This window comes from Heterocephalus glaber, unplaced genomic scaffold (assembly GCF_053883595.1).
Source record: "Heterocephalus glaber isolate CG9 unplaced genomic scaffold, H.glaber_assembly_v1.0 deba00001497, whole genome shotgun sequence".
In the NCBI taxonomy this organism is placed as follows: domain Eukaryota; kingdom Metazoa; phylum Chordata; class Mammalia; order Rodentia; family Bathyergidae; genus Heterocephalus; species Heterocephalus glaber.
The window spans coordinates 62871389-62899030 of record NW_028258320.1 but is presented as its reverse complement, the minus strand read 5'-3'; the positions used below and the strand labels follow the sequence as shown (position 1 = coordinate 62899030).

At 46.8% G+C, this 27642-nt stretch overlaps 1 protein-coding gene across 15 annotated transcripts in view; it reads right to left on the bottom strand.

Moving 5' to 3' along the window:
- Fgfr2 (fibroblast growth factor receptor 2) overlaps positions 1-27266 on the bottom strand; it is a 105443-nt gene extending 78177 nt beyond the window's left edge. For 6 of the 15 annotated variants that reach the window (XM_004838805.4, XM_004838801.4, XM_004838803.4 and 3 more), the window contains exons 1-4: positions 27101-27266; positions 22885-23179; positions 2303-2569; positions 1207-1284 (exon numbers count right to left, since the gene is read on the bottom strand). In XM_004838805.4, coding sequence (XP_004838862.1) covers positions 1207-1284; positions 2303-2569; positions 22885-23050 — 511 coding nt within the window. In that variant the 5' untranslated portion in view covers positions 23051-23179; positions 27101-27266. The remainder of the gene's footprint in view (positions 1-1206; positions 1285-2302; positions 2570-22884; positions 23180-27100) is intronic. The other 9 variants (XM_004838807.4, XM_087185204.1, XM_087185207.1 and 6 more) reach the window with 2 other exon arrangements.
- Positions 27267-27642: the final 376 nt, after the last annotated feature.

Below are 27642 nucleotides of genomic sequence, written 5' to 3'. Positions count from 1 at the left end.
ACAATGGGAGAGGCTATCCCTGGGGAGGGGTTTTATGGGAAATCTCTGTAGCTTCCCCTTAATTTTCCTATAAACCTCAAACTTATCTTTAGAAGTCTATTTTTAAAAACCCTGCGCCTATTTTAATAATTGTCTAATTATTTAGGCCTTGTCTACATGTACTTAATTGGCAAAAATCCTTTTGAGAAAATGTAGAATATGCCACATGAGCACAGAACCCCAGTGACCAATGTGCCATCCCTGTGGGAAAATTCCAGTCACATCAATGGTGAATGCGGCTGGGGCTGGATTTTACTTTCCTTATAGAGCAAGCGTTCACAAGCACCCTTCTGACCACAGATACAAATATTAACTCATTTAATCCTCATAACAACCCAGAAGATATTATTATTATTATACCCATCTTACAGTTTAAGAAACAAGCACAGAAGTTAAACAAGCAACTGAGAAGTGGTGAAATATGATTCAAACCAACTCCAACAGGCCAGCCACTTTCTTACCCACTAAGGAAACAACGTCTCAAGTGTTAGTGCTCACAGTTAACTGCCTTAAGATAAACAAACAACCCTTAGGCCCCTTTCCCATTCCTGACTACAAGGCAAGAAATACTTTCCTTATTTCCTCATGTGAGAGGCACATCATTTAGAAGGCCAGGGTTCCTCAGCCTCAGCTGACACTTTGGACACGATAATTTTCTGTCCCTAGAGCTAAGCTGTGCATTGTAAGATACACATTCACCAGCAGCATTCTTGGTCCTGACCTGTGAGGTGTCACTGGTACCCTCCCCAAATGTGACAACCAGACATTACCAAGTGTTCTAGAGGAGCAGGGGTAGGCAATCGGCCATGGTCAAGAACCGCTGGGTTAAGTCAACCACAATCAATGGTTATAAGAAACCAAGATGATACATGGTCCTACTAGGTTTACATCTCCAAACAGTGAAAACCCAAAGGGAAAAGGAAAACCATGGAAAGAAAGTAATTGGTTTGAAGAGAGTGACACAAGAAGAAAAGACGAGCAGTAGAAAAGGGTGGGCAGCAGCACTGGTTTATTTGTCAGTTTGAAAGCCGGGACAGTAGAAACAGCAGGGACAGCAAGGGCCACGGGACACAACATGGCGCCGAAGAGTTGACAGGAAGACAGGTGACAGCCAGGACTCCCCTCCGCTCCTCTCCTGAGGACCTTCAGAGGTGGGCAGTTACTTACTCTTGTTGTTACTGTTCTCACTGACAAAATCTTCAGAGCCATCCGTGTCATCTTCATCATCTCCGGATGAGATGGCATCTGTGTACAAAAGAACATATCCATGGAGGTGCTTTTGCAAAGTCAAAGTGTGAGATTATCTACAACTAAGCCAGCCTTTCTCTAAAGTGAATTCAACGAACGACCCAGGGAGCCCACAAGGAAAGTCTCAGACCATGTTTAGTTAAGAAGGTTTTAATGGCTTAGAGTCTCTGTGATGACAGTTGGTCTCCGTTATGATTCTCAATGTTTTCTGCTTTCACGTTATTTAAACATGCTATAAAATTGGATATTCTGGAACTGGATTTTAAACTTCAAACAGATTCAAGTCTCCAACAAATTTACTGACTGTGTAATAGTAAAAAAAAAAAAAAAAAAAATTCCAACAAAACTTTTCAGCATTTGGATCCCCATCAAGAATAGAATTAATCCTTAACAAGACCTAGCCCCTCTGGGGCCCTTCTGATGGTTACCTGTAGTCTGAAACAGAACTTTAAACTCCCCACAAAGGGGGCCTGTTTGGTACTTCTCACTGCGTGGAAGGAAAGCCGAGGAGAGAAATTTTAATAAAGAAATCAAAAATCTGGAGCTTTCAAATTTCAATCCTGTATTCTCAATGCCAAGGATATTGGTGATGCGGAGGAAAAAGAGATTCTGCTTTTATATAAAAAGTGTTCTGTCTCAAAAAGAATGTTACTTTGCACATGAGATTTCTGCCATTTGTAATGATCAGCTTCTCTGGTGCATCAGATTCCAGGGAAGAATTTCAAAAGTAGATCATCAGGATCAGCTGGGTGTGTAGTACACACCTACAGTACCAGCTAGCTGGAAGGCTGAGGCAGGAAGATCACTTGAGCCCAGGAGTTTGAGACTTGTGTAGCAACACAGTAAGACCCCGTCTTAAAAATAATTAAAAATGAAAAAGATCAATAGCAAACTCTGAGGTTATGTGTCTCACGGCCAAGAGACACGCCTCACTATGATTTCACTTGGCTGAAAAAATTCTACCCAGAAAATGACTACCGAGAAGAGAGAGCGTAACACTCGCGGACCAACTCACCTGTGATATTCACCATGAAGTACCAAGTTTCACTGTCTACAGTCCTAGAGGCAGTACAAGCATAGAGGCCGGAGTCTCTAGGTGTGGCGCCTTTTATCTGCAAGTACTCCCCAATAAGCACTGTCCTATTGTTGGGCCCCAAGTGTACCCCATCCTTAGTCCAACTGATCAGGGCGGCATCTTTCAACAGGCAGCGCAATTCTAGCGACTCCCCTGGCGCAGCCACGTAAACTTCTGGTTGAGAGATTTGGTATTTGGTTGGTGGCTCTGCAGAAAGGTGGGAGAGAAGATAGAGACAGATGGGAAGGAGGGAGAGGAGAGAATGTCCAACAAAGGTCAGTGGAGGCCCGTTCATTCCCGGGAGAAGCTGTTCTAGTTCCGCAAATGACCCCCGGAGGCATCTACCTCTCCCTGCGCTCCACAATGCCAGGATGCGGCCCTCACCTAGAGGGTAGATGTGAGCATCATGACAGTCCCCACAGGAAGCACCCTCAAAAGCTGCCCCTCCTCAGTGTCCACACTGACACCCAGTGTGGAAGGACATTCTGCAAGCAAATGTCTAAGTCAACTGCCAAACCAAAGCTTTCTTACATTGTAAACCCTGGGAAATCCTATTACTGTGGAACTTTTTATTCATAAAAACACTGAGTTTTAGCTATCACGAATTGCGCTGCTATGAACATGTGTGCTCATATATCACTGTGGTATGATTCTTTTAATTTTGGGGGGAAGATCCCCAGCAGGAGAATAGTGGGGTCAAATGGGACTTCCAGTCCTAGTTCTTTGAGGTATCTCCATACTGATTTCCACAGTGGTTGCACCAGTCTACACTCCCACCAGCAGTGGAGCAGGGTTCCTCTTTCCCAAAAAAAAATAAGAACCAAGATGGATTCTGTAAAAGTGCAAATTTCCAATGATGAATGTCATTATATTGTATACCTTCAATGTACCAATATAATTTTTAAAAAACATTGAGTTTTACAAATGTGTTCATTCATCATGAATGTATGTGTGCCTCACATACACTCTTACTTATCTAATTATTTGTGCTATACTTGGTCTGTTGTCACAAAGCCAAGTTGTTTAAAATGAAATGCCTCAAATTCAAGGGAATGGAATGGATCCTTCCACAAACTGCTTCTCGGTCAATTTTCATGCACACTCAGGATTAGATCAGTATTGTGCTGGTTGGGAAATTTAGTTCTGTGCTGGGTGAACTAGAACATGCCGTTTTGTTTTGTTTTGTCCTTCAAAATGATAAAAGCCTAGAGGCCCTAACCCCAAAAAACAAAAAAACAGCAAAATGTCATGACAGCTGAGAAGCAATCTCCACCGGGTACAAACAAATCTCCTAACAATGCTGAATGCTGCTCGCCCCTCACTCCACATAACAAAGCCAATGCCACTCTGCCCACCAAGCCCACCACACACGTCCAGGGATTCTCAGCCTCCTCTGCATCCTATGACTTTCTCTTCTTTACCCTTCCCTTTTCTCTTTCCTGCTGAAACTAACTCATCCTTTGAGGTTCAAATCCAGCGTGACAAGCTACCCTGCATCAGTCACCTGGCCAGAAGTAACTGATCTCAGCCTACATCTGCCTGCCTCCCCAGCTTTTTAAGAGTGTGTCCTGTTTCCCCAAGGAGATATCAAGCTCCCAGAATGAGGGCTTAGGTCTTGAGGGTCTTTGTGCCCCCACCTCCATCCCAGGGCTTATTCAGCACACACAAGGGAGGTGGCCACATTGAACATCATAACAATTGCCAAATACGCAGGGCAGGATGGGGCCCAAGAAGATCCAACCCACACAACTGCTCCAAAAAGAGGTGGGAGGAGGCCATTGACCTTTAAGAAGAATAGCCAGAGCTGCTGGCGAGGGTGTCCACGAGGGTCTGTGAAACACGCTTTCATCCCTACAGGGAGAGCTGTGAATGGTACGAGGAGTCTCAGGCCCAGAAAACACAAAGCTTCCTGCCTAGCGCTGGGACGGCTCCCAATCGGGCAGCATCACAAGGCAATTGTTTTGCCCAGAACCCACTCAAAAGGACAAATCACCCATATGATTCAAATAAATTCAATTCATGCTCCAGTCCCACTATTTAAGAAGCATCTGGCCCAAGAAATCCCACCCCTCACCATCAGCCAAAACAGGGGTCCCAGGACACCCAAAAGGGGCCCCTCCAAAGAAACACAAGCCAAGAGCTCAGCTGTTAAGCAGTACACAAACACAGAGATAACCACACAAAAGAAAATAGGAATCCAACAACATGGACAAACATACCCCCAAAACAAGGACTGCAAGAAAGTCCCAACTGGCAAGCAGGTTATGCTTCAAGTGTTTACTGAGCACCTACCACAGGCAAAACTTTGTGCTCGATACTCAGGAATCAACAGGAGATAGGACAAAGTCCCTGCCCTTGTGCAGCTTCCAGTGGGGTCTTAAATATGAGGAAGAAGAACACAGAAAGACAGGGCCCTACACAGATATGGTGGGCAAGGGCTCAGTCTATAGCAGGAGCTGGCAAACCATGGCCCAGGGGCCAAACCAGCTGCAGTTTGCTTTTGTAAACACAGTTTTCTTGGAGCACTGCCATACTCATTCATTTATGTATTGTCTGAGGCTGCTTTTGTGTTATAAGGGCAGAGTTGAGTAGTTGCAACAGAGACCCTATGGCCTGCAAGGATGAAAACACTTACAGTCTTGCCTTTAAGAAACCTCTTCGCCCCCATGGTATGAGATAATCACAGAAGGCTCTTCTCCAAAGGACAATCATTTGGCTGGGAAGTGAAGGACAAACTTGGAAAAATATTGAGAACTTGGTTGAAGACTCTCAGATCAGGTCTCCCAAGCCAGTTTAAGTCAGGAGGAAGCCAAATTGAGTGACTAACAGAAAGAATTGGAACTCTGGATATGAACAGAGAAAGGAAGAGAAATACAAATAGAGAGGAAAGAGAAATTCAGTTTGGCCCCAAATCTCAGACCATCTACCACTGCACTCCCAGCATCCTAGAGTCACCGATTCATACAACATCAGAACTGATGGAGCCCCAAAGCTATTCCGTCCAAACTCTTTTTCGGCTGCATAAAGCAAAGATCCTATGTTATCTGGGTCCCATGTCTTCAATAATTACTGAGACAGCACCCACAATGTTGGAAGGAATTTACATCAGCTCATCCTTGGTCATAAATAATCAGTATTTATTATGACCACATCATATGATCAGCAAGTCATCAAGAATGTTCTGGAATTTGCTTTCCTCTGCCAAACTGATCATCAAGGATTACAGAGCAAGGAAGCAGCTGGACTAAAGCAGCAAAGTTCCCTTCCCTGAAAGGGGACATGACTGGGACCCTCCCAGCCCATCTGCTTCTTTCCTGCCCTTCGTTCGGATAAACAGAAGCCAGGTCCCTCTCCTGACAAAGGCAGACTAACTTCTGTTTTAAAGTTCACTGAGAGGGCCAGGAATTTAGCTCAGTGGTTTCACCGCCTGCTATGCAAGTGCAAGGACCCGAGTTCAATTCCCGGTACCAAAAACATAAATAAATAAATAAAGTTCACTGAGAATTCCTTCCTTCATAGGAAATCAATGAAACAAAGTCCGCAGAAACAGGGTATCTGAGTTGCTGAAATCAATGCCACCAAAAATACACCACCACCTGCCAGTTGAACCAGCAGGAGTCAGGACAGTAAGGGATCGTGGGCAGGGGTTGAGACATGTTCAGGGCTAGACACAAATGTTTAGTAACGGGGCGCTGTCCTGAAGGCAAGAGGGTGATACCCCTAGTTAAAGGTTCTTTCCATCCTGCCTAAACTCTCAGCTGCAGGTCCCTCAGATGCTGAAGAACAGGAATAACCAAACATCCAGGTATTATTTGTAGGCTCCAATGAGCCAAACAATGTGAACTCGATCTTCCAACACTACCCACTCAGCTGATGATGGTCACTGTCCCTGTGATTCTCCAAGGCTGTAAGTGCTCACCATGATTTTGAGCACCACTGCACTTGAAGGACAATCAGAGGGCATCTGGGTTTTTCTCTCCATATATAAAACATTTTTACTGATGCCTTACCATCTCAATGGACAGTGATGATGACATGATGAACTAAACACAGACCTTGTTTCCAGTGAAACCAAGTCAAAACTGTCATTCAGTTTTCCAATCTGATGATGAGCTTCAAGGCAAGTACAATATCTTCCCCAAATACATCAGTAAAATAATGATGTTCATTCATAAAAGTCAAGGCATCCCAATTTCAAAGTCTCCAATCAACAAAGGCTGTCTTGGTAAAATCAAACCACAGGAAATCCTCTCTTCCAAGCGGCCATTTCACAAAAGGCCCTGCTTGGGGGTGAGCAGTGTCTGTAGTAATTAATGAAGCCGCACACATCCCTGTCTGTCCTAGAAGTCTTTAAGCACATGCTAGGGAGAAGGGAGAAAGGGGTGAATAAAAGCAAAAGAATGAGAAGCAAGGGAGGGACAGGTTGAAACAATAAGAAGGGAAAAGAGAAACAACTGAAGGGCAGGGGGCGAGCCCAAGGAGGGTGCAGGACCTCAATGGGGAGAGCAGAATGCCAACCAGTCCCCTCTCAGGCCACCCAGCGCCCCCACTGATCCGGCCTGCAGGCCCCTGATGCACATCTCAGAGCCATCTTGGGCCAGACTGCCAAGAACATGGAGCCCACACAGCTGGCTCTGCCTGTCCCTCGCTGCCCTGGAAACCATTTGGTTTCCCACGGGCTGTGGCTTCTCCACTGTGTTTGAACACCTCAGGTGAGCTCAGAACTGCTCCGTGCAAAGATCGCTCCTGTATTCTGTGACTGCGTCTCTGAGTCACATCTCCCACTGTCCTAGGAGGGGCCAAGACTTCCTGCTGATCCCACTACACCAGGCATGCTGTACCCACTGCCCCCTCTCTTCCTCCTGGACTTGGATCCCCTTCCATGCAGCGGCCTCTCCCTCCCCGCCTCCACCCACCTTCCCAGCCTACTCTGTGCAACATGCCAGCTGACACGGGGCAAAGACTCTAAACAGCGTCTTTTAATGGCGATACTAACATTTCCTGGATTCAGTGTTTCTGACGTTGTGGCACACTGTTCACCGGGCCCATCCTCTGCTCTGCACCAAATGCTCCTCCAGAGGTTTCCACACACAGAAAATATGTTACCATAATATAAACTTATATTCAAAAAGAAACAAGCAAACTGGGACACACCCGACTAGTGCTAGACATTCTTCGTCACATTAACTAAAATTACTGAACAAACAAGGTGCCAAGTTTACTTTCTGGGAGGACTCGACACACTCACTTCTCCTTGCCAGCCCATGAGCTAAGCAGGTGCTGTGCTGCTAGGACATTTGACTGCATCCATGTGTGTTTTCCCCTAGGATTCCACATACTTGAGAAGCATTGATAGCATATTACACATCAGGCAGCTTCCCCAAAAAATAACTACTCGGACATTCAAAAAATACAAGAGAAGTGTACTTCTACAGCTAGCCAGCAAGTGAACGGTAGGAGCAGCAATGGTCGTCTACCCTAAACTGAGCCTCCTTCCTTCCTAGGCAATCCCTCAAATTGATATTCCTCAAGAGCCCCCAGAAATTTAGAACTTCGAGGCCTCCCACTGGGGAGAAAGGGAAACTGAGGCAGGGACCGCTTGATTCTTCAAGTCCCTCAGCAGATCCAGGCAGAAGTTCTGATCTCTAGGTGCAACATCACACTGATGCTCCCATTGCCAGGCTGCAAGAGTTTGTCTCTCTGTAAGCAAACAAAGGGAAGAATCCCTGCTGTATCATAGATGCAACCAGAGGAGGAGAATCCTGTGAAATGTCAGAAAAGGCTTCGACTTATGTGGCTTCACCATGCACGCATCCAGCTGAATTCACCACGAGTGTTGTCAAGAAGGGTGTCTTGAGACGCCAAAGCAGCTAGAGAGCGTTTGAAAACGGTAAGCTACTTCAGGTAACACTTTATGCTGCCAAGCCAGCGATAGCAGCACTTCAGACTGTCACTTTTTATAATGTTTGCCTATAAACTTTTCCCGTGTGGTTTCTGAAATGGTGCCCAAATGCAAACAGAGAACAGATGGGAAAGCCGAGTCTTGCCCTGTCCAATCATTGCATGGAGAATTCACGACAGATTTAAACCACTCAGGAAGAAAAAAGCAGTTTAGGCAAACGGGACAACAAACTAAACTACATTTCACAAATACAGCCATTTCTGGGGTATTCCCAGAAGGGCTCCTTTTCAAATGTGCAGAATACAACCCCACTTTCAAGGATGCAGTGGGGTGGTCTTGGAACACACCCAACTGAGGGTCCCTCCTCTCAGAAAGTCAGGGTGTCGATCTTTAAACAATTCCCCCAGAAAAAGGAAGATGAGAGAAAGAAAAAGAATTTTCTAAACAGATCCCTCAGGGAGAAAAAGAAGAAAAAGAGAGGGGGAGGAGAGGTGGGGAGTAGAAGACAGAAGAGGGGACAAGAGGAGAAAGAAAGAGGGGAAGAGAAAGGAAGGAGGGGGAAGAAAAAAGGGGAGGAGAGAAAGGGGGAGAGGAAATGGGGAGGGGGAGAGGAAATGGGGAGGGGGAAAGGAAGAGGCAAGCTGTGGTAGCCAAGTCTTGTTAGGGGACAGGGACTGGGGTGCCCAAGTTCTCCAGGCCTCATGGGAACTGTACCAGCAGCATTTGGGGCAAGAGTAGTAAAATGGCCTCAGGTTCCCGGTGCCCTCCCAGACATTCTGCCACCTAACACAAGACAAATAAACATCACAGCTGCAGGACTGCTGAAAGTCTTGACAGAGAAACACGGATCAAGCTGCAAATGTCACTGCAAAGTCACCGTACATGAAGCACGGGGCAGGTGAGAGGCAGCGTGTCTCTGTTCCAGTCACCCCCACTGCCCCCCAGCCTTTAAGATGGCTTGGAGCGGGCACACCACAGTCCTGGGGAGAAGTTTTAGCTGGCCAGTACTCAAATGTCCCTCCATGTTCATGGGAACAGAATGCAGAATGCCTCGCACTGCACTCCTGAAATGTTTTTTTGCAACTGCAAATCAAAGGAGTGTAAACAGAGAGACAGACAGACACCTGGCATGTCCAGCCTGGCCTATTAGAAACGCATAATATTTAACAAGATCAAGGCTTTGGAAGAGCACAACCCCCCTTTTCTGTGGCACAGCCTGCATGGAGTTGGCACTGGAACTTAGCAGAACAATAAGGCAGTAGGATCCTGAGGATGAAGTCAGAAAGGACTGCCTCAGGAGGCTGTGTACCTCAAGGGCTCAGTACACAAAGACAGCACCTACAGAGCTGCCTGCTTCAGCTCAGATGCCGTCAAAGCTTCCCCTTTACAAGAACTAACTTGTAGGAAGACAAAATCCTGACATCAAAAGGAGGCCTTAAAAAGGCATCGGCACTACGTGTTAGGGTGGGGGGCAACAATTGCTCGGCATGGTGAGAAGATGCAAGCTCTGGATCATAGGAAATACTGCCAGCATGAAAATGGGGAACAAAAAGAAGTCAATGCAATGAGAAGTAGGTAAGGGAACAGGCTGCAAGCTTTTCTCTTTCCAACTGTCGGGGCATCCTACAGACGTGTCAGGACTGAAAACGCCCCATGCAAGGGTCAGGGATATCGCACAACCACTAATAGCTACCTCTGCAGCAGTAGCTTGACAGCTCCAGAGCTCTAGGCTGGCTCACATGCCACATGATTAGATGGCTGTTCCCAATATGGTAACCATTAAAAATTATATATTTAGCCACACCCCTCATAATTTAGGTCTGTCTTTAAGAAACAGGGTGAACAGCTCTCCACATTTGAAAGAAATAATGTTGATGCTCATGAGAAAGTAAAAATACAGAGAGAGTTAAAGGGCCTAGGATCTCATTGAGGTGTGACTCACCCAACCATCCAATACTGGGAACCAAAGTAGAGACTCCACTCCCTCTTCTGTCAGCATCCCTCCCCCTCCCCATTCTGATGTTTTAGGCAGCTAAAGACAGTATTCCCAGCACAAAGAGATAGTTTCCTTGCTGGTCACAAGAAGCACATTCAACTCTTACAGATTAAGGGAGCAAAACTCATATCAGACCACCAAGACCAAGTATGGATTCAGTAGCATCTGCATAAAATTACTAGATATTGATGGCTTTGCTTGAGCGAGAATTTCCAACTTGGGTCCTTTGTTCAGAAAGCATTTCCCAGACAGATAGGTTCTATCTCTATAGCATCCAGGAAGCAGAAACATGTGCTACAGGTTATGCTCCCAGTTCAGAGGCACAAAGAGGAATCTGTGTGGACCTTGGGCCTCCTGCCTCCGCTTAAGGTCTGCAGGGCTTTTAGGCCACTCTGCAGATCAAAGACTACAAAGAAAACTTGCTCGTGATCAGCAGGACCAGGTTTGGCCATCCTTGCCCCACCACATCAGGAAGGGCATGTGAGGCTCCCAAGAGGTAATGGAGTGAAAAGGACATGTGTTAAGGTCAGGAGTGGCCTTACTGATGTGTCACTCCGGAAAGTGAACATACATCATTATCCCAAGCCCCAGATCCGTGGTGTGCCTATACAAAAGGGTACTTACTGTTCCCATGTTGCATCCTGTTACTCTGCCTAGCAGGCTCTTATTCAGTCTTCAAGGCCCGAATACCTCCTTGAGAAAATTTTCTCTATGAAGTATGCAGTAAGACACACTGGATTGCTCCCATTCTCTTTATTATTGTAGTATGTGCAACAGCCAAAGACAGCTGTCTCCCACACTCACTCCATTCACCCAATGGCCATACAGAGGGCTTCTCGGGGGGATCAGTGCAGTACTTCTCAGACATTACTACTGTGCATGACGACCATCTTCCTGGACCCTGCCATCAGAGACCCTGGGTCAGCAGGCCTAGCCTGGAAGCTGAGACTGTGTAGTTCCCACAGACACCGGGCAAGGCTGATGCTGCTGGTCCAAGCCCCATGGTGTCCCAGGATAACAGTCTGAGACCTACTTCTTCAGGTAACTGACATCAAAACTTGGGCAACTGAGCCTTAGTCCTAGTTTCCAAGACAGAGATACAAGGACAAAACCCAAGGCTGCCTAGGCCTCTGTATACCCTGAAGTGAGGCACATTCCTGGGAGAAAGCACCCCTTAACAGGGGCAGCAGGACAGTCCCTGCCTGCACTCTGCACCATCTTAGTTCCTGCCCACTGATTACAGCTCGATACCAAAGGCCAGCAGATGACCTTTTGCAGCCCCATGAGAGCTGCAATTTGCATTCCCCTTACTTCAAAACAGGGTTTTCTTTCAAGTGAACAAACCTGTCACACCAGATAAAAGTTATCTAAGTGGGGATTCCTGCAAAGTTCCCAAATGGAACTAAACACCTGAAAGCTCCATTACTAACATCCATGTCTAACATTAACTGAGTAAGGGAAAAGGGTTGTGCTTACTAAAATTCCACCTACTACTCACCCATCCAACAAATCTAAGAGGACCTGACAATTCTCTGCACGGCACAGTAACACTCCACAGAATCCCCTAAGAGATGAAATCCCAGCAGAGTTCTGGGGCTGAATAACTTATCACAACCACTCAGCATGCTGGGAATAAGCCTACAAACACCAAACCATAGGCCTGAAGCTCAAGACTCAGGCTTCTCACAGTCCAGGAGCTGAGGGCCCAAGTAACAGTGAGCCAGGGTGACCAGCCGGCATTCCAGAAAGCATGCCCCAGGCCTGCACCCTGACTACATTCCAGAAGCAAGTTGCAGGGACAGTGGCCTTTGCACACTTAAGTGTTACCTATGGCTCACAGAAGCAGCAGCTGGACAAGCTCACCTCCCTGACACTGAGATAAACATTCAGTAAACGGTACATACTCAAGAGGCGACATTTGCCCTCTTCAGTCCCTTAAAGGGCAGATCAATGTCAAACCCCTGTGACATTTTCCCCCTGCCACAGAGCACACACACCCTAAGTACTTTCTGAATAAAAGAATACTTTTAAAGTGGCCCAGCGACAAAAGAGAAGGAAAAAAAGAAAGGAGGAGCAGAGTTGAGAGTTGCTCCATAAGGGCAGGGCTGCCTCCTGCTTCTTCAACTTGGGACTTTTGGGGAGTATTGTTCAGCAAGTTTATTTAGAGGGCTAGGCCTTTCTTCTCTCAGCAGGACCCCAGTTCCAACACCAGCTCAGAGACTGCAGATGTGTCCCTGGACTGGTCCCCCAGCAGCATCTCCGCTATTTCCAAATGAAGGGGCAGCAGCTGGAGACTGAGAAACAGATGGCCCTCCTCATTTGAATGGGTTTGATCCCACTGCTGGGCTCAGCTAGCTCAGGGCAGGCGAGCTGAGCCTGGTGGCTGAAGGCAGAGAGACTCACAGCTGAAGGGGTCCGGAGAGTCTTTAGCAAACTGCTGGATGGGAATGACCTTGCACAGGGGTTCCTGCAGTTGCTCTTTGAAGGGGGTAGGGAGCCTCCCTGCCTCCTAGGTAGGAGGGACACAGTCCCAGCTGGTTTTGCACCACAGGACTTGGAAAAAGCAGGTCAGAGCCACAGGGATCACTTTTCTCTGGTGTTTTACAGAGTAAAGAAAAACTCCCCCTGGGGGATGCTGTCCCAGAGGACTGAAATCCATATTAATGCAGGAAATTCCAAATTAAGATGGTGCCGCCACAGTCAACCTTTCTCCCTAGTCCTATACCACACATTTGCATAGAGGTAAAAGCTATGAGGAAACACATCTGAAGAGTCTCTACCTCTCTGCAGAGCCCCTTTCAAAACCCTCAAATGCTGCATCTTCACTTCCCATGGGTAAGGTGTCCCACAGGTCTGCTGCCCTATCCAGACCAAGTCCAACTCTCCTGGCCACCCCCCCTCAACGTCTCCCTGCCTCCACAATGGCCTGGAAAGAAACTCTGCCCATTTGAGGGAAGCAGATCCAAAAAGGAACAGGCGGAAGTGCAGGCTCCAGTCAGCCTGGCCTCCTCCTGAATCACACCTTCAAAGATGGATACTTTTCCATAACAAATGGGGAGTGAGTGGCCTGAGACCAGCTGCACACCTTCACCAGGAAGCGTCTGGTCCATCTCCACCAACACATGAAGCCAGGAGTGGGCCACTGAGAGGCCAAGCCCTGGACAGTTACCTAGCTAGAACAGGGCACCCCAGCAAGCAAGATGGCTGGTAGTGAGCCAGACCATGGAGAACCAGCCAAGAATGCCCACCTACTTAAGGTGAAAACCCATCTCAGAAGTGGTATATCCATACGTCCAGAAAATCCTCAAGCTGGAGCAGAAGATATTCAGCCTCAGCACACTCTAGCGCACCATTTCTGAGGGTTCCCCAAGTGCCTTTGAGAAACAGCAGCTTTTTCCACACAGCATCTTCTTCTTGGCTTTGAATGATCCCCTCATTTTTGTCACTATTTGAGAAAACCCTGTCTCCTCCACTGGATAAGCCTTGAAACAATCTTCTGCTCGGTATTCTATCTCCACAGAAATTGGCCCACAGAAGAGTCTCAAAAATATAATTTGGGCACTGGGGATTTAGCTCAGTGGTGCTGCCACCTGCCTCACAAGCACAAGGTTCCAAGTTCGATCCCTGGTACCAAAAAAATAAACAAAAATAAATAAATATATATATATATTGTGTGTGTGTATAAAATTTGGGAAACAAATGAATGGACAAACTCAAAGAAGTCACAGCTATGACCCTGCAGCCTAAAAAAACATATCTATACCATCTTGTCTCTGCTGAGTTCTGAAAGCTGGCATCTCACCAGGGCTGCAAGATTCCAAGGGAAATCTATGCTGTGGCTTCTTCCAAGTAAGAATTCTATAACTTCCTCCCCGCTAAGCTTTCATTTCTCCTCAAAGTCGCTCCGCCCTCACCGTCAACACCTCAGACACCAGCATCCACTGTACACTGACCACTGCAAAGTTCACCTCCTAAGCCACTTTTCTTTACCTCCAAGTCTAGCTCCAACCAAGGTGAATTCACTTTTAACATCTAACTAACTTTGCTTGGTTTGAAAATGGGCTTTAAAGCCGGGGATTTAGCTCAGTGGTGCCACTGCCTGCCTTGCAAGCGCAAGGTCCTGCGTTCAATCCCCGGTACCAAAAATAAATAAAGACATAAATAAATAAAAATGGGCTCTACTTCCCTGGCCTCTTTTCCCTCTAGGGATATCCCTCCTGGACAAGGGTGGAGGAGTAGGTGTCTCTACTTCTGCCCTTTCATTCTTGGATTTTGGGGGGGTGGGGAGTGGGGAATAGAGTCCAAGTATCTGCCGCTAATGTCTGCAGGGAAGTGACATTAAAAGGGCCAAGCAAGCCTTGGTACTTATTTCCTTAATTATATGTTGTAGAGTCCCAGGTAAAGAGGCTGTATAGGTAGGCCTTCACTTCCCACACAAATCAGAAGTAGTGAGATGAAAAACTTGGTGTACCAAAGCGGCAACCAAAATTGTAGGATCCAGGAAAAACCACCACAGGCATCTGGGACAAGGAAGACGTCAGGGTCGCCTGCTCAGTAGCAGGCTCAGTTATGAGCAAATGGCAATAGCAGACCAGCCCTTCTTGCTCTGAACTCCTGCCGTGTGACTTAGCCTGGTCCAGCAACTGGGGCCCAATGCAGTCTCCTATTGGTCTTCCTGGGAGTAAAGAGGATTAGCTTCTTACCAATAAACTACATATCCCCAGAGGCCATTCTAGAAGAACTACAAAGTGGTAATTATTGGAATATTTTTATTGCCTGAGATTTTTCATCAAATGACTTTAGGGGAATCAGTGTGGCTATGCAAGGAAGAAACAGAGTCAACTAGCAGTGTTCTTACAAGTTTAAAAGTCAAATGATAGACTTAGAAAAGAATAAAGGAGCCAGTGCAGTATTCCACAGAAGATCTTGCCATTCAGGAAGAAATCAGCTGCCCAATCTACCTTGCACCAATAAATTCACTCAAAGGCCTGGATACATAGTCACTAAGTTAAGTGTTCAAGGAATAATTTCATCTCCAAAAGTTTGTTATCTTACCCATAAAATGAGAATAAGAATACCCAGAATCAGACAGGCGCACACCTATAATCCCAGCATGCATGACTCCCATGAGTTCGAGGCTGGCCTGGGCTACACAGTGAGTTCAAGACCAGCCTGTGCTACATAGCAAGACCCTGTCTCAAAAAAACAAAAAACAAAACAAAACAAAAAAAGAATACCCAGAATCTGCTAGATTATTAAATTATCACAGTCATCACCATCCTCATCATAATTATCTTAAAGAATAGGCTAAAGGAACATGACCTCAACCTTCTGTCCTATCCTATCAAGTAATCAAATGCAAATGATTGCTCAGCTCCGTCATCACCATGGGTCCATCACAATTTCTTGAGCTCCCTTCCATGCAGCCTGGAAGACCAGTGACCAGTGCACCTAGGAACAACCAGCAGGTTGATAGAGGAAAAGATCACAAGCAAGGGGTCAGGCCCTCACTGGCCTGGATTGCCACAGAGCATGCAACACCCACCCAAACAACCTCATAACCTCTTCTGTATCATCCTTCACAGGCCCTTATGTCAACCCTTTGGAAACCTCAAACAGAAAACTTCTGCCAAAACACATTGTGCCTCGTGATATACACATCCCACTTTTTACTACATGACTCCAATTGACTTTTTTCAACATAGGGAAAAATGTCAACCCTGAACCATCTGGACTAAAAGCAGCCAAGAGGATCACATTGTTAAATTCCACGGGGCTTGCAAAAGCCCAAGATAACAAAAAGGGCTGGACTAATCCAAGGCCTAGAACTTGCTCTCTATTTCAATTAATGTAAATGCCTCTCAACAGAAGATTTATCATCACATATTGTAAGGTAAACATCTAATCAGTCTATGAAACATTGGTTTTGAATTTACTTTGACAAGGAGGTAGGGTGGGGTAGAGAAGCCAGCAACCCAGGGCCAGGAGCTGCAGATCGGCTTTACATCCCATTTGCATTTAATCTGCACATTCACTCTTCAAAACAGATACTATCTTTGAGGCTCAGAGAGGTTATCTAACTTGTTTAAGGTCACAGGACCAGTAGATAATAGCAATATTCAAACCTAGCTCTCAAAGACAAATCCCACCCCCCCCAGTTTGTCTCTAAAAAAGCATATCATACACCATTCAAACTATTTTATTCCCTTTTGTTTAAAAAGTCAGATACAGACTTTGGATTCATTGCATAGGGGATTCTTGGTCTTTTAAAAACTTGGGTGGTTTTCAATTTGAAACATTTATAGCATCTAGGGTATATATTCAAGGGTATGCCTGCTATAGCCTCCTAAGAATAAAGCATGTCTTGGTGGAAATGCTGAGGCTTAGCGGGTCAGGATGGGAAGGAGGCATCTTGAAGGCTGCCATAGGACTTCAACTTAATCCAGTTTTCAACTGGCAATTGGAGCTCAAACTAGAAGTTAAATTCTAAACTTGCCCTCTGCAAAGAACTTTGTTTTCAGCTTATAAACACAAACACGCAAGCCCCCAAAACACACAAAGTCAGCCTTTTTCAATGTCTGGATGCTCCTAAAACAAATCACCATATGTTAAATACGGAAAACAACTTAATACTAAACTGTCATGCATAAAAATAGGTTAGTGTACTAATACAGGAGTTTCAAGGTTAAAAAATAATCATGACAATTCATACAGAGCTTACTTTATTAGAGCTCAGAATTGTTTCAAGGAAAGGGACCACATAAATCATACAAATAAATATGTCCCTTGTTCTCATTCCTAAATCTATCTGCATTTTCCTTATGAGCTATTTTTAACCTTCTCATAAAACATGTTCACCATAACCTGAAATTCTATATGTGCGCATTCCATTCAGAAATGACTTGGAATTTATAATTCTTTAGCTGGGCAAGGGGTTAAAGGAAAGAGTATGCCACGGCTTAGCTCCCTAACTCAGTCCAGTCAGAAAGAATCAGAATGTTTTTATTTTCATGACGTGGCAGAAGATCACAAGGGAGTGCAGTTACTTACGCTCGTCCAAAGTGGAATAAGTGACACATCTAACATCTTAAAACTCTACCATGGTACAAGTTTTCCAAAATTACTGAAAGTCCAAACATACCTGTTTTACTTGACAGTCTTCAAGGATGACCATGGTTTATCCTGATAATTAAATACACTTTTGTAGAAATATATAAATGGTAAAAGCCTAAAGTCACATACATGGAGACCACTAAGAGCCTATGGCCACCACTGATGGGGCCATCATCTTAGATTTTCTACCATGCACCAATCAGAGGAAAGGAGGAAAAAAACATGTAAAACTGTGACTTCTGTCAATTTCAGGAGACATCTTTACGCCATCAAGGACCACCACCAATGGTCCAGCAGCTTATTCAACCATAGTTCTGCTTGAAAGAACCTGACCTCAAGCATTCTCCTTTCCTCTTCACATTCTAATCCAAGGCCAGAGCTGCAACCTGGTTGAGTCACTTCAGATTTACCTGGTTTGCAACAGGAGGAAGTGAACCGTTTATGGACAACTTAAGGCTTCCAAAAACCCTTCAGGTTCCCCATAAGGGTAATCTTGTTCCTCAAAATAGAACTCAGATTCAAGAGCCCCTGACAAGCCCAAGCTAAGCTCCTGAAGTCAAAGCCATGTTGGACATAATGACACTGGAGCACAACTGCTCAAAACCCACCTTGTTAGCTAAGTTAAATTCCAGCTATTAGCCCAGGCTAGGCTCACAAGTCAGCTCACAAATGAAACACCATCAATATCAGTTAAAGGAAGCTACACTGAGAAGCAAGCCAGGGAGGGGGTGGCACAATTAGCAACAAGAGCACTTCAGAGCTAGCAGAGGTGAAAAGGTAGAGCCCTCTCCTAATCTCACTTGGGATAAAACAAAAGGGTGAGAGTACAAAACCTCAGGCTGGAGTCATCTCTCAAGGAAAGAAATAAAGACAGAATGGAAATGTCAGCACTGCTACAAACAACCAAATTATATGTTCACCAGCCTGCAACCCGCCTTCCCAAAAAATAATTTCTGACTGCCTCCCAGACAGGGTACCCAGCTAAGAATCAAACTGGTGGCATGGAAAGCTGTGTCAGTTGTGTTCACTACCCCATGTAACACACTGGCACCTCCAAATCCACTTCCCACACTTTCCTTAAAGACTAAAATTAGCTTAAACGGAAATGGAAAAGTAAGGCAGACTCTGATGAAAGGGAGCTAGTAGGCTTTTAACAATCACCCTGGCTAAGTAAACTGCCAAACAAACAACAATCTGCAGGCGGGAAGGCTACATATTGAGAATGTGAACATTCAACAAACTCTTCCTGTTGAAACACTTTCCCAGCCTCTTCATAACCACACAATTACTCATTATGTCTGCTATTAAAAACATTTCATATTGGGTTGCTCTAGTTAGTTGAATTCTCACCATCAACATGGAGAAGGGCCCAAAAGCTTCAAGCATGGGTTGGTGGGAGGTCTTTTTGCATATGTGTTCAGTGTTTTAACTGATTAAAAAAATAAGCAAAACACAGGCACCCCAAATTTAGATTAGAAGGAGACGGTATAGAAATTTATACAAATACCAATTCTCTGGGCTTGCCAGACTTTTGCTCTAGAAATAATATTAAACACAACTCTTTGTCCATGAATTGGGAAAAAACTTCATATACTAATAAAGAATGTGTTCTTCACTGTGTATTTAACTGCATACGCCTGTATTTGGTTTAGTTGACCAAGAATAAGTCCCTGTTCCTCAACTAACTATCAAGTTACAGTCAACTCTTAAATATTAACACTCATACTGAAGAACAAAGATGCAGATAATACAAAACAAAAGATTATTTTAAACCATTCACTCTTGGTATATGGATATATTCTTTTTTCTTTTCTTTTCTTCTAACTTGCAATTAAATGCGTATGGCTGATATTATGGCATTTACAGTACTTTTGACAAAGGCCTTAAACCACACTGGAAAAATGTGACTTAGAGAAATCTCCATGCAGATCCCTTGCTCAATTTTGCTGCTATTGAACTTTGGACCAACTCAAATTGGTCCAAATTGGGTGAGCATCACTCACCCCCTACCCAGAAGACTGCCAAAAAAAAAAAAAGGGTTTTAAAAAATAGCATGCCAACTAAGAATTCTTCCCCCCAGGTTGTTGCTTTTCAGAATCACACTTTGTGGAGGGTGGGAAAGTAATTAAGGGTGTGGGGTTGAAAAAGCCCTTTTATTTTAGCTCCTACTGCTATGGTATAAACAAAGATTCCCTTAATGTCAACAATGACTTAATTAACCAAAGTAGGTGACAATGTCAGGAAGAATTTGAAAGTAAGAGTTCCCTCCTCTCTGCGATCAAGCTTGACTATACTCTAAACATTGACAATATGAACCCACAGAACAGTATTTGGCACTGCAGACTTCCCTTCTGCAAATCCATAACTGCATTTTTACCCTCCAACTGTTGCCTATAACAATAAATGGGCAATTGGAAATCATCGCCTTCAATCTGCAATATTAGCAACTAAAATCTTCTGGAAATTGTCTTAGGTCAACTGAGTAGCCTCAACCCCACTGGTACCATTTGAGAAAGGATACAGAAGATAAGTTTATGCTAGGGTATGATACCATTTGAGGACATATGATATGGCACGATTACGTATGAGCCGATATTGTGCAAAGCCAAACAACTGGACATAACCTTTCCCTGAAGGGGCCAAAAGAAAAGCATTTTTTAGTGTTGGGGCCCAGGAACTTCACAATCACATTTTCCTCTCACTCAATAGATGTTATCTAAACTTACCTCCCCAATTAGCAAACCAAACAGTCCTCTAAGATAAGGCTTAGAAGGTCAAAACTAAACTTACTGTTAACCAAACCTATAGTTACACAACTACAGTGGACAGAGAGATGGATGGACACACACACACAAGAACCTAACCCAGAACTGCTCCAGCCACTCCCAGTTGAAAACTCCTTCCTCATCTATAATTTTAATTACCTGACACCAAAGCAAAACTCAACAAATAACCAGCCTTATGCCTCAAGTCAGATGGTGATGTTGGGCTGACAGAGATAGGAAGCCCAGACCCTACAGAGCAGCTATTACTGCCTTCCCCTCCTAAGAGCAACTTTTTTCTCAAGCAAGCATCTATTTCTCAACACTGGCAACTGGCTCAGCCAGCCCAAGGGCCTGAGAAGACCCTCGTGCCCAGTTCACTGTGGACACTGATGATGATAACACGCACCAGGCACTTACACGAGATGCCAGGCCCTGTGCTGATTGCGCCATATGTCCAGTTCAAATTGAAATCCAACGACCTTTTGAGATAGCAGTCACAAGGCTTCTGAGGATATTACTATTCACAGACTAAAAATCATCATAGCAAACCCCTGGGTGACAGAAAGGGAAACTGAGATTCAGGGCTTCTATGCTTTTCCAAACCTCCTCTTGGGAGTTTTGTCCATTTCTCTAATCATTTTCGTTTTTCTTAATGCCTCACTACTCTGGATGGAAACTATGAACCCAGGAAAATGCTCAGAAGGACACTGATAAGAGTAGGATCTACAATTTCAGGGACTTCATGGCCCTCCACCCTGACCCCTAAGTGCATACAGAGGTCCCCAGTCAGGAAGACTTTCAACAATACTCACATTGTTGGATATAAATTCTTTTTTTCTTTTTGGTACCGGAGATCGAACTTGGGACCTTGCTCTTGCGAGGCAGGCAGCGGAACCACTGAGCTAAATCCCTGGGCCGTTGGATATAAATTCTTATACAAAGAACCACTGGGGGCCTTCATCCCTTTCCACTGTTCTTTCTCTATCCACCTGTCTCTGCCTGCACATACACACATATTTTAAACTTCTTTCAATAATTAAATGCGGGAAAAGAAATCCTCCAGGACCATTTTACACTTTACGTTGATATAAACTCACACTAAAGCTGCCTTAAACATTCAAATGAAAAATGACAGCTTTTCCCTAACTTAGGCCATTCCCAAAGCCCACACTGTAGGAAATCCCAGCTTAGCTTCCTCAGTTCGTGCTGAGCCATGGACTCAGGGGAAAACTAGTAATTAGGGAAACATCCATTTTAATTATTAGCAAAATTAAAGAAATACAGGCATGACGTGCAGAAACCAGAATCTTTTCCCCCCACATTAAGCCATTTTAAAATGCATCACCCCTGAAAATTACACTAGTCCTGTTGTCATAGCCCAAGTCACAAAGAGGCACTCTCACAGGAGTCTGGAGCTGTAGCCCGTACAAGCCTCCGACAAGAAGCCCCACAAGATTCCCTTTCCAGAGACTTGGTAGACCATTCGATGTAACCACAGCTGGTAATTACAAAGCCGCCATGCCTCCTTGTAACCAGAAGTGTCCCGTCTCCCTCACATGCTTCAAGTGACAGCTGCCCCGGTCCTTATCCTTTGTTGTGATGGGTACACAGGTTCTTTCTAGTCCCTCTCTCTCATCTTGGATGGGAGTACAGTCCTCCCTGTGGGCGGTCCAGGTTGGGCTAAGGAGGCTGGGCCTCCTGTCTCTCCCAGCCCACCCCTGTGGGTGAGCACGCTGCGCTGCTCGTTTGCCCTGTGAGCACCATGCATTCCCACAGCAGTTCAGCTGACCCCAGACACCACTCAGGACCACATCGGGCTCCCAAAGCCAGCAGGCACCAGGTGGGCTCTCAACGAACAGGTTCATTAAGTGGCGATGAGAGCTGGGATCTGCCGTTTTACTCTCGGATTACCACTAGAAAAATAACTCAGCTACCTATATTCCCTACTGATGACAGATTTCAGTGCTGCACCAAGTAGAGGCTTGGCTGAGGAACACTGTCTCCTGAGAGAGAGGTTCCAGAATTGCCAGGCTGAGTATTTCAGCCTTATGTAGTCCTCACAACAGGCCTTCTGCCTTTGCAATTAAGTCTCCACCGACCAAACACCCAGGCATGCCCTGTGAAATCTGAAATTCTCACAGATAGGGGATATTCCTTGGTATATTCACTTTCAAGTCTCCTGAAAATACAATCTGCCACTCTGTAGTACACTGCTGAAGTATAACAGGTTATGATGGCTTTCAAAAGTCTTAATATGAGTCTGCTGAACCTCAGAACCTTCTTTTCTCCTTAAACAATGAAAATAAAATGTCAGCATTTCAGATGTTGGTAATTTCCCTTAGTGATTCCTTTTGTCATAAAATAGTAATTCTTCACAGTGTAAGCAAGACTCTTCCAGCAAAAAACCTCCTGCAGGGGGCTACAGATAGCAGGCAGTTTCCCAAGACTCATCCCCTCCACAGCTCTCCTGGGCATTGGCTAACAACAGGGAGCTGCCGCTGTCTCCCTCACCCAGCACAGAGAAGCACACACTCAAACCACCAAACTACATCAGTCTCCTTGCCACCTGGCAGCAAAAACCTTCTCTCACCATCTCCTTCTTGGCAGGGAGCTGTGAGACCCCTGTCTCCTGAGCTATAACGCAAGGGCAGCTGACTCTAAAACAGGCTTTATCATTAAGTGCCGCTTCCCCCACACAAACCCCAAAACAAACTTGGTATCTTGAAAGTGAAATTAAATAACTTACCTTCCGGCTCTAATGTGGTATCCTCAACTAAATTGAAGGAGGGCCGGGCCAGGGACAAGGTTGCCATGGTGATCACAACCAGGCTGATGAAGTGACCCCAGCTGACCATGGTTACGGTACCAATCCCCGGTCCTCTTCCATATCTCCATGTGGACATTAATCCCATCTGCACACTTCCTCTGGGAGCATGGACTGACCACAATGCCTTCAGCCCTCGGGGGGCTCAGGACCCAGGGCGCTGCTGTGGCGGCTGGGCTGGCTGCTGGACTTGCTGCTGCTGCCACTGCTGCCACCACTGAAAGAAAACGATTCCGCAAATCAGTGTAATCTTCTTCAGCTGACCCCAGCGCCAGCTCCCTTAAGCCCAAATGGGCTAAAACTGTTTCTCAGCCTCTCAAATGCGTGCAAACAGAGTTCCTTCTCATTATCAGCAAAGGCCGTCCAGCACCACCTCGGAGCCCCAGGTGTTTTCACTAGTTTGGTCCACAAAAAGCGTCAGGCTACTCTTTTCAAAAGCGTACTTTTAAGAAACAGACCTAAAACAATCGCTTCAAAACCCAGACCCAAACGTGCAGCCACTTCAGTTAAGCAAAGTGTGCTCTTCTTCTAGCCACTATCCCTCTACTGCTCTCTAAAATCAGAAGCAACATGACCTTAGTTTCAAGGGCAACTACAAAAGCGAGTTAAAAATGCTCGGGTTGGCATAACCAGCCTCAGTAACTTCTCTCACCCTCCCTGGGCTTTTGGAAGCTCTCGGGTAAAGGCGGCTGCTTATAGTCAAACATACGTTTCAGCTGGGATGGAGCTGAGACGCTATCCCTATGCACTGCAGTCTCAGGAAGAAAGGAGACCAGCAAAAGCAAAAGAATCCCAGGACAGCTACAAAAAATTCCCACCAGTTTACACTTGTCAGGATTCATCTTCCAATGCAAACACGTATTTCAATCTCTTGCCAAGCAGCCACTTACAAAGAATGAACACAACTGCAATACATTCAAAGCAGCTGATCCAAAAAGGGACGCAAAGCCTAAATTCCCTTCCACTAACTAAATAACAGTGCAGGGCCTACTAAATGTCTTCAACCTATGTCAAGGAGGTTAAAAACAGAGCAGATGCAAATGGTGATGAATAATGTAGAAGTTTACTAGTAATGATGATGATTATGTAGTTGTCGTGGTATGTGATTGGCCCAGTAACTTTCAATATGCTAATCTATTGGCTAAAATTCCAAAGTAGCAGTTACAATAAGGAGGCACTGTACTTACTCTTCTGTTCACCCATTTGATCAAAGCAAAAAGATTTTTCCAAGAAAGCTTAAAATAGTTCAAATAGCTTAAAATTCATCAGCATCCTCTGACTAAGTGTTGAGTCAAAATGCACAAATGTTAGAAAATTTGATTAAAGCACTCAAGAGAAAAGGTACAGCAACTTTGGGCTTCAGATTCCGTGAACCACATGAACATGAAGATTGGGGTGGGGTGAGACTCACAAAAATATCTAAACCCCACCCTTCCTGCATGGATTTGATGTTTTAAATTTTGACATAGGACTTCAACACTACCAGGGCTCTACCCTAAAAACAGTTCCTTTAGGCCTTGACTAAAAATTAAAACAAGTACAGGCAAAGAGGATGTATTATTTCCAAAGGTGAAATTCTGAAAACTACTTTAAAGCAAGCACAGGTGAAACGGTCTGGCCAGCAACAAAAGCCAGAAAAGCAGGCATGTGCACACCCTGAGTTTCAGATTCCTTACAGCATTCTCCTCTAACTCTGCTGTCCTCTTCAAGTCAAGAGCCTCAACAGATAATTCTACATACATGTGAGAGGGAGGTACATAAATGTTCTAATGGCTGGGGATTTAGCTCAGTGGTTTCGCCACCTGCTGCGCAAGCGCAAGGACCCGAGTTTGATCCCCGGTACCTAAAAAAAGTTCTAATATAATTTACTAAGCATTTCCACAATCCAGGGAAATTTTCTGCCTCTCTGGAACAACTTCATACATCACACAACTTATATCCTAGCAGGAGGTCTGGCCCAAGCTGACTCCCCAGCCACCTCACCCACCTGTCCCTGCCCAGCACAGCCTTCTTAGTTCAGAGAAAGATGGATAGTACCCTCAGCTGAATCTCTAACTGCTCCTTCACCGAACAGCCTGCCCTGGAAACTCGAATTTCAGTACTTGCAGGCCCAGGCCCCACAGCAGCCCCCTCCCCTCTGACCTCTGGAAGGTGGGATGGAAAGCAGCAGGTCTGCACAGTTCCTCACTACAGTGGACAAAAGTGTAGTGCGACCTCCTAGGCAGGATAATTAGGTCCCGAGGCTCGGTGTTGGGAACACAGGCCCAGCATGCTGCTGGCGGCCACAATCCCGGCTTCCTGCCTTCAATACCATAATCCTTCCTGGAGTCTGAGCCCCAGTGAAAGCCCCAGCGTGTTTATTTTTCCCCCTGAAAGGGAACTTTCTTCTCAGCCTATGCTCGGGAGGAGTTGTCACCCTCCCTCTGATGGATGGCTCTTCACGGCCACCAGCCCCTCCGGTCCATTTTCACCTCCACACAGCCTGCCCCCCAAAACGGACAAAATGACCAACAATGAGAGCCTGGCAGAGTGGTCCACACACCAGGCCCATCTCGGGCTCTTCAATTCAACAGCAGTCTCAAACCCCCAACCCCTAAGAGGCAGGCCAGCGCACCACCACCTTGCCAAGCGTCCACCTAAAGGGTTGCCTGTCCCTGTCCTGTGCTGGCTCACCAGGCCACGTGCTTGGCGTTCAGTCCGCAGGTAGATTTCGCATCAGGACAGTCACCAGTGCCCAGCAAGGTCAGGGATGTTGGCCCTAAGCACAGTCCTGTCTCACTGCTCACAGCCTCCCCGCTTCTCGCCAATGCTGAATACAGCAGGGAGCTGTCAAAAGGTCAGGTCTGGGAGTGCAAATTCCTCAACATACTGAAATCTCAAAATTTACAAACTGATCCAGGGTCACAACCCCTCCGAGATGCTTGGAATCCAGGCAGCTTGGGCCTGCTCATCACCACCACAGCCACCCCGTTTCTTTGTAGCATTTCTTTCACTTGCTTGCCTGGAATATCTAGTTTTCTCCCCCTTCTTGGGGCGCTAAAGAGCACAGAGAAATCTGCATTTTAATTGACATTCCAGCGAGAGGGAAAGGGGGGCCTGATTGCTTTTCTATTCAAACTAAACAGGCTTTTCAGATGAAAATGAGTCGAGGCTGGTGGAAGATTTACAGGGATTTGGGACCAAGGGGACAATGGAGTTTTAAATGTTGACAGCGTTTCACACCAAACACATAATGGGTGCCCTGAGTTTGAAAGCAGGTTTGTCCTTAAGGACAGGTTTTATTGAACTGGGGAGAGGAAGGGAGATCTTCGGAAAGAGTCTGCAGGGGACCGGGCTGCGAGCTGAGCGGTGGAGACGCGTCGCCCCTAGGCTGGCCTCCTGCTCCTGCCTCCCTGCCCAAGAGCATCGGAGCTAGCGCCACGCAGAGCCCTCGGCCGATTCCCCAGCGCTGAAAGAATGAGCGCGCAAGTTAGAACTCGTCTGCGCTTTCGACATCTCTCTCGGAGCGGCTAAGAGCAGAACAGGCAGGCGAACGAGGAAAAAGTCGGTCCAGCTCGCCCCCTAGCCCCAGGCGCGCTGTGCGCTCCTGACGGCGGCTGCGGTCGAGGGGCACCCAGTACCGAAATCCAGAACCGCAGCCGCTGCCTCCCTGAAGGTGCCACCCCCTCGGGGAAAGTCGCCGGCCCCACCCCTGCGTCTCCTCGGGACAGGGGCCCTCCGGGGCCAGGATGGGTCCCGGCGGACGCTCTCTGAGCCTGGGAATGAGGCACCCGAAGATGCCCCTCCGGAGCCCCGGCCTGCGGGGCTTGCCACCCACACACCGCTCTGGGCTGGAAGGAACGCGCCCAGCCGGCAGGATGGTGCCAGCTGGAGTTTGACAGGGAGGGAGGGTGTCCGCGGCGCAGGCAGATGTCAGCTTCTGCATGGGTGCTAGTGGCAGAACTCCCCAAATGCCGGCCATCAGCACGTACCCACCTCCTCCATCACCTATTACCCCGAAGATGACAGGGAGGACGCCCCACAATGCCGGATCTCCGGGGCCTTCCGCCCAGGGGACCGTGCGCCCCGCACGCGGGGCTCCCAGGCGCCCACCTTCCCGACTGGCGAAGCTCCCAGAGGCGTCCGGCACGGCGATTACCTTGAATGGCAACGCTCCTCCGCGATCGGCGCTGTCCCAGAGCCTGGCGTGGGTCAGGACGAAACAAGCGACGAGCTGGGGGGGGGGGGGTCTCCAAAAAGAGAGTGGTCCTCGGATCCTGGCCGGCGCGAAGGCTCCGAGGCTTCACACGCACCCCAGGCTGCTGGGGAGCGCGGGCATGACGCCGCCGGCAGCCCTCGGATTTGGGGAGCGAGAGGAAGAAAGAACTCAGGCTTGGCGCTTCCTCCTCCAAACTTTGCTCGCAAGTTGCGAACGCTCACGGGAGAGCGCCGGAGAGCTGCGGCCTCAGGGCCCCGGGGCCCGCGGCCGGCCCCCGCCAGCCCGGAGAGGAGTCGCCGCGCCGGGCCAGGTAGGGCGCAGCCAGCCCCGCGGCGCCCGAGCTTTGTGGCGGCCGCGCGCTCGCTCCCCCGCCGCTCCGCACCCGCCACCCGCCCGCTAGGTTCTCCGCGGCGCTCTCCCGGCCGCCGCCACCGCCTCCTCCGGCGGGTCACGCCCCCGCTGAAATCCGAGCCGTTTCCTGG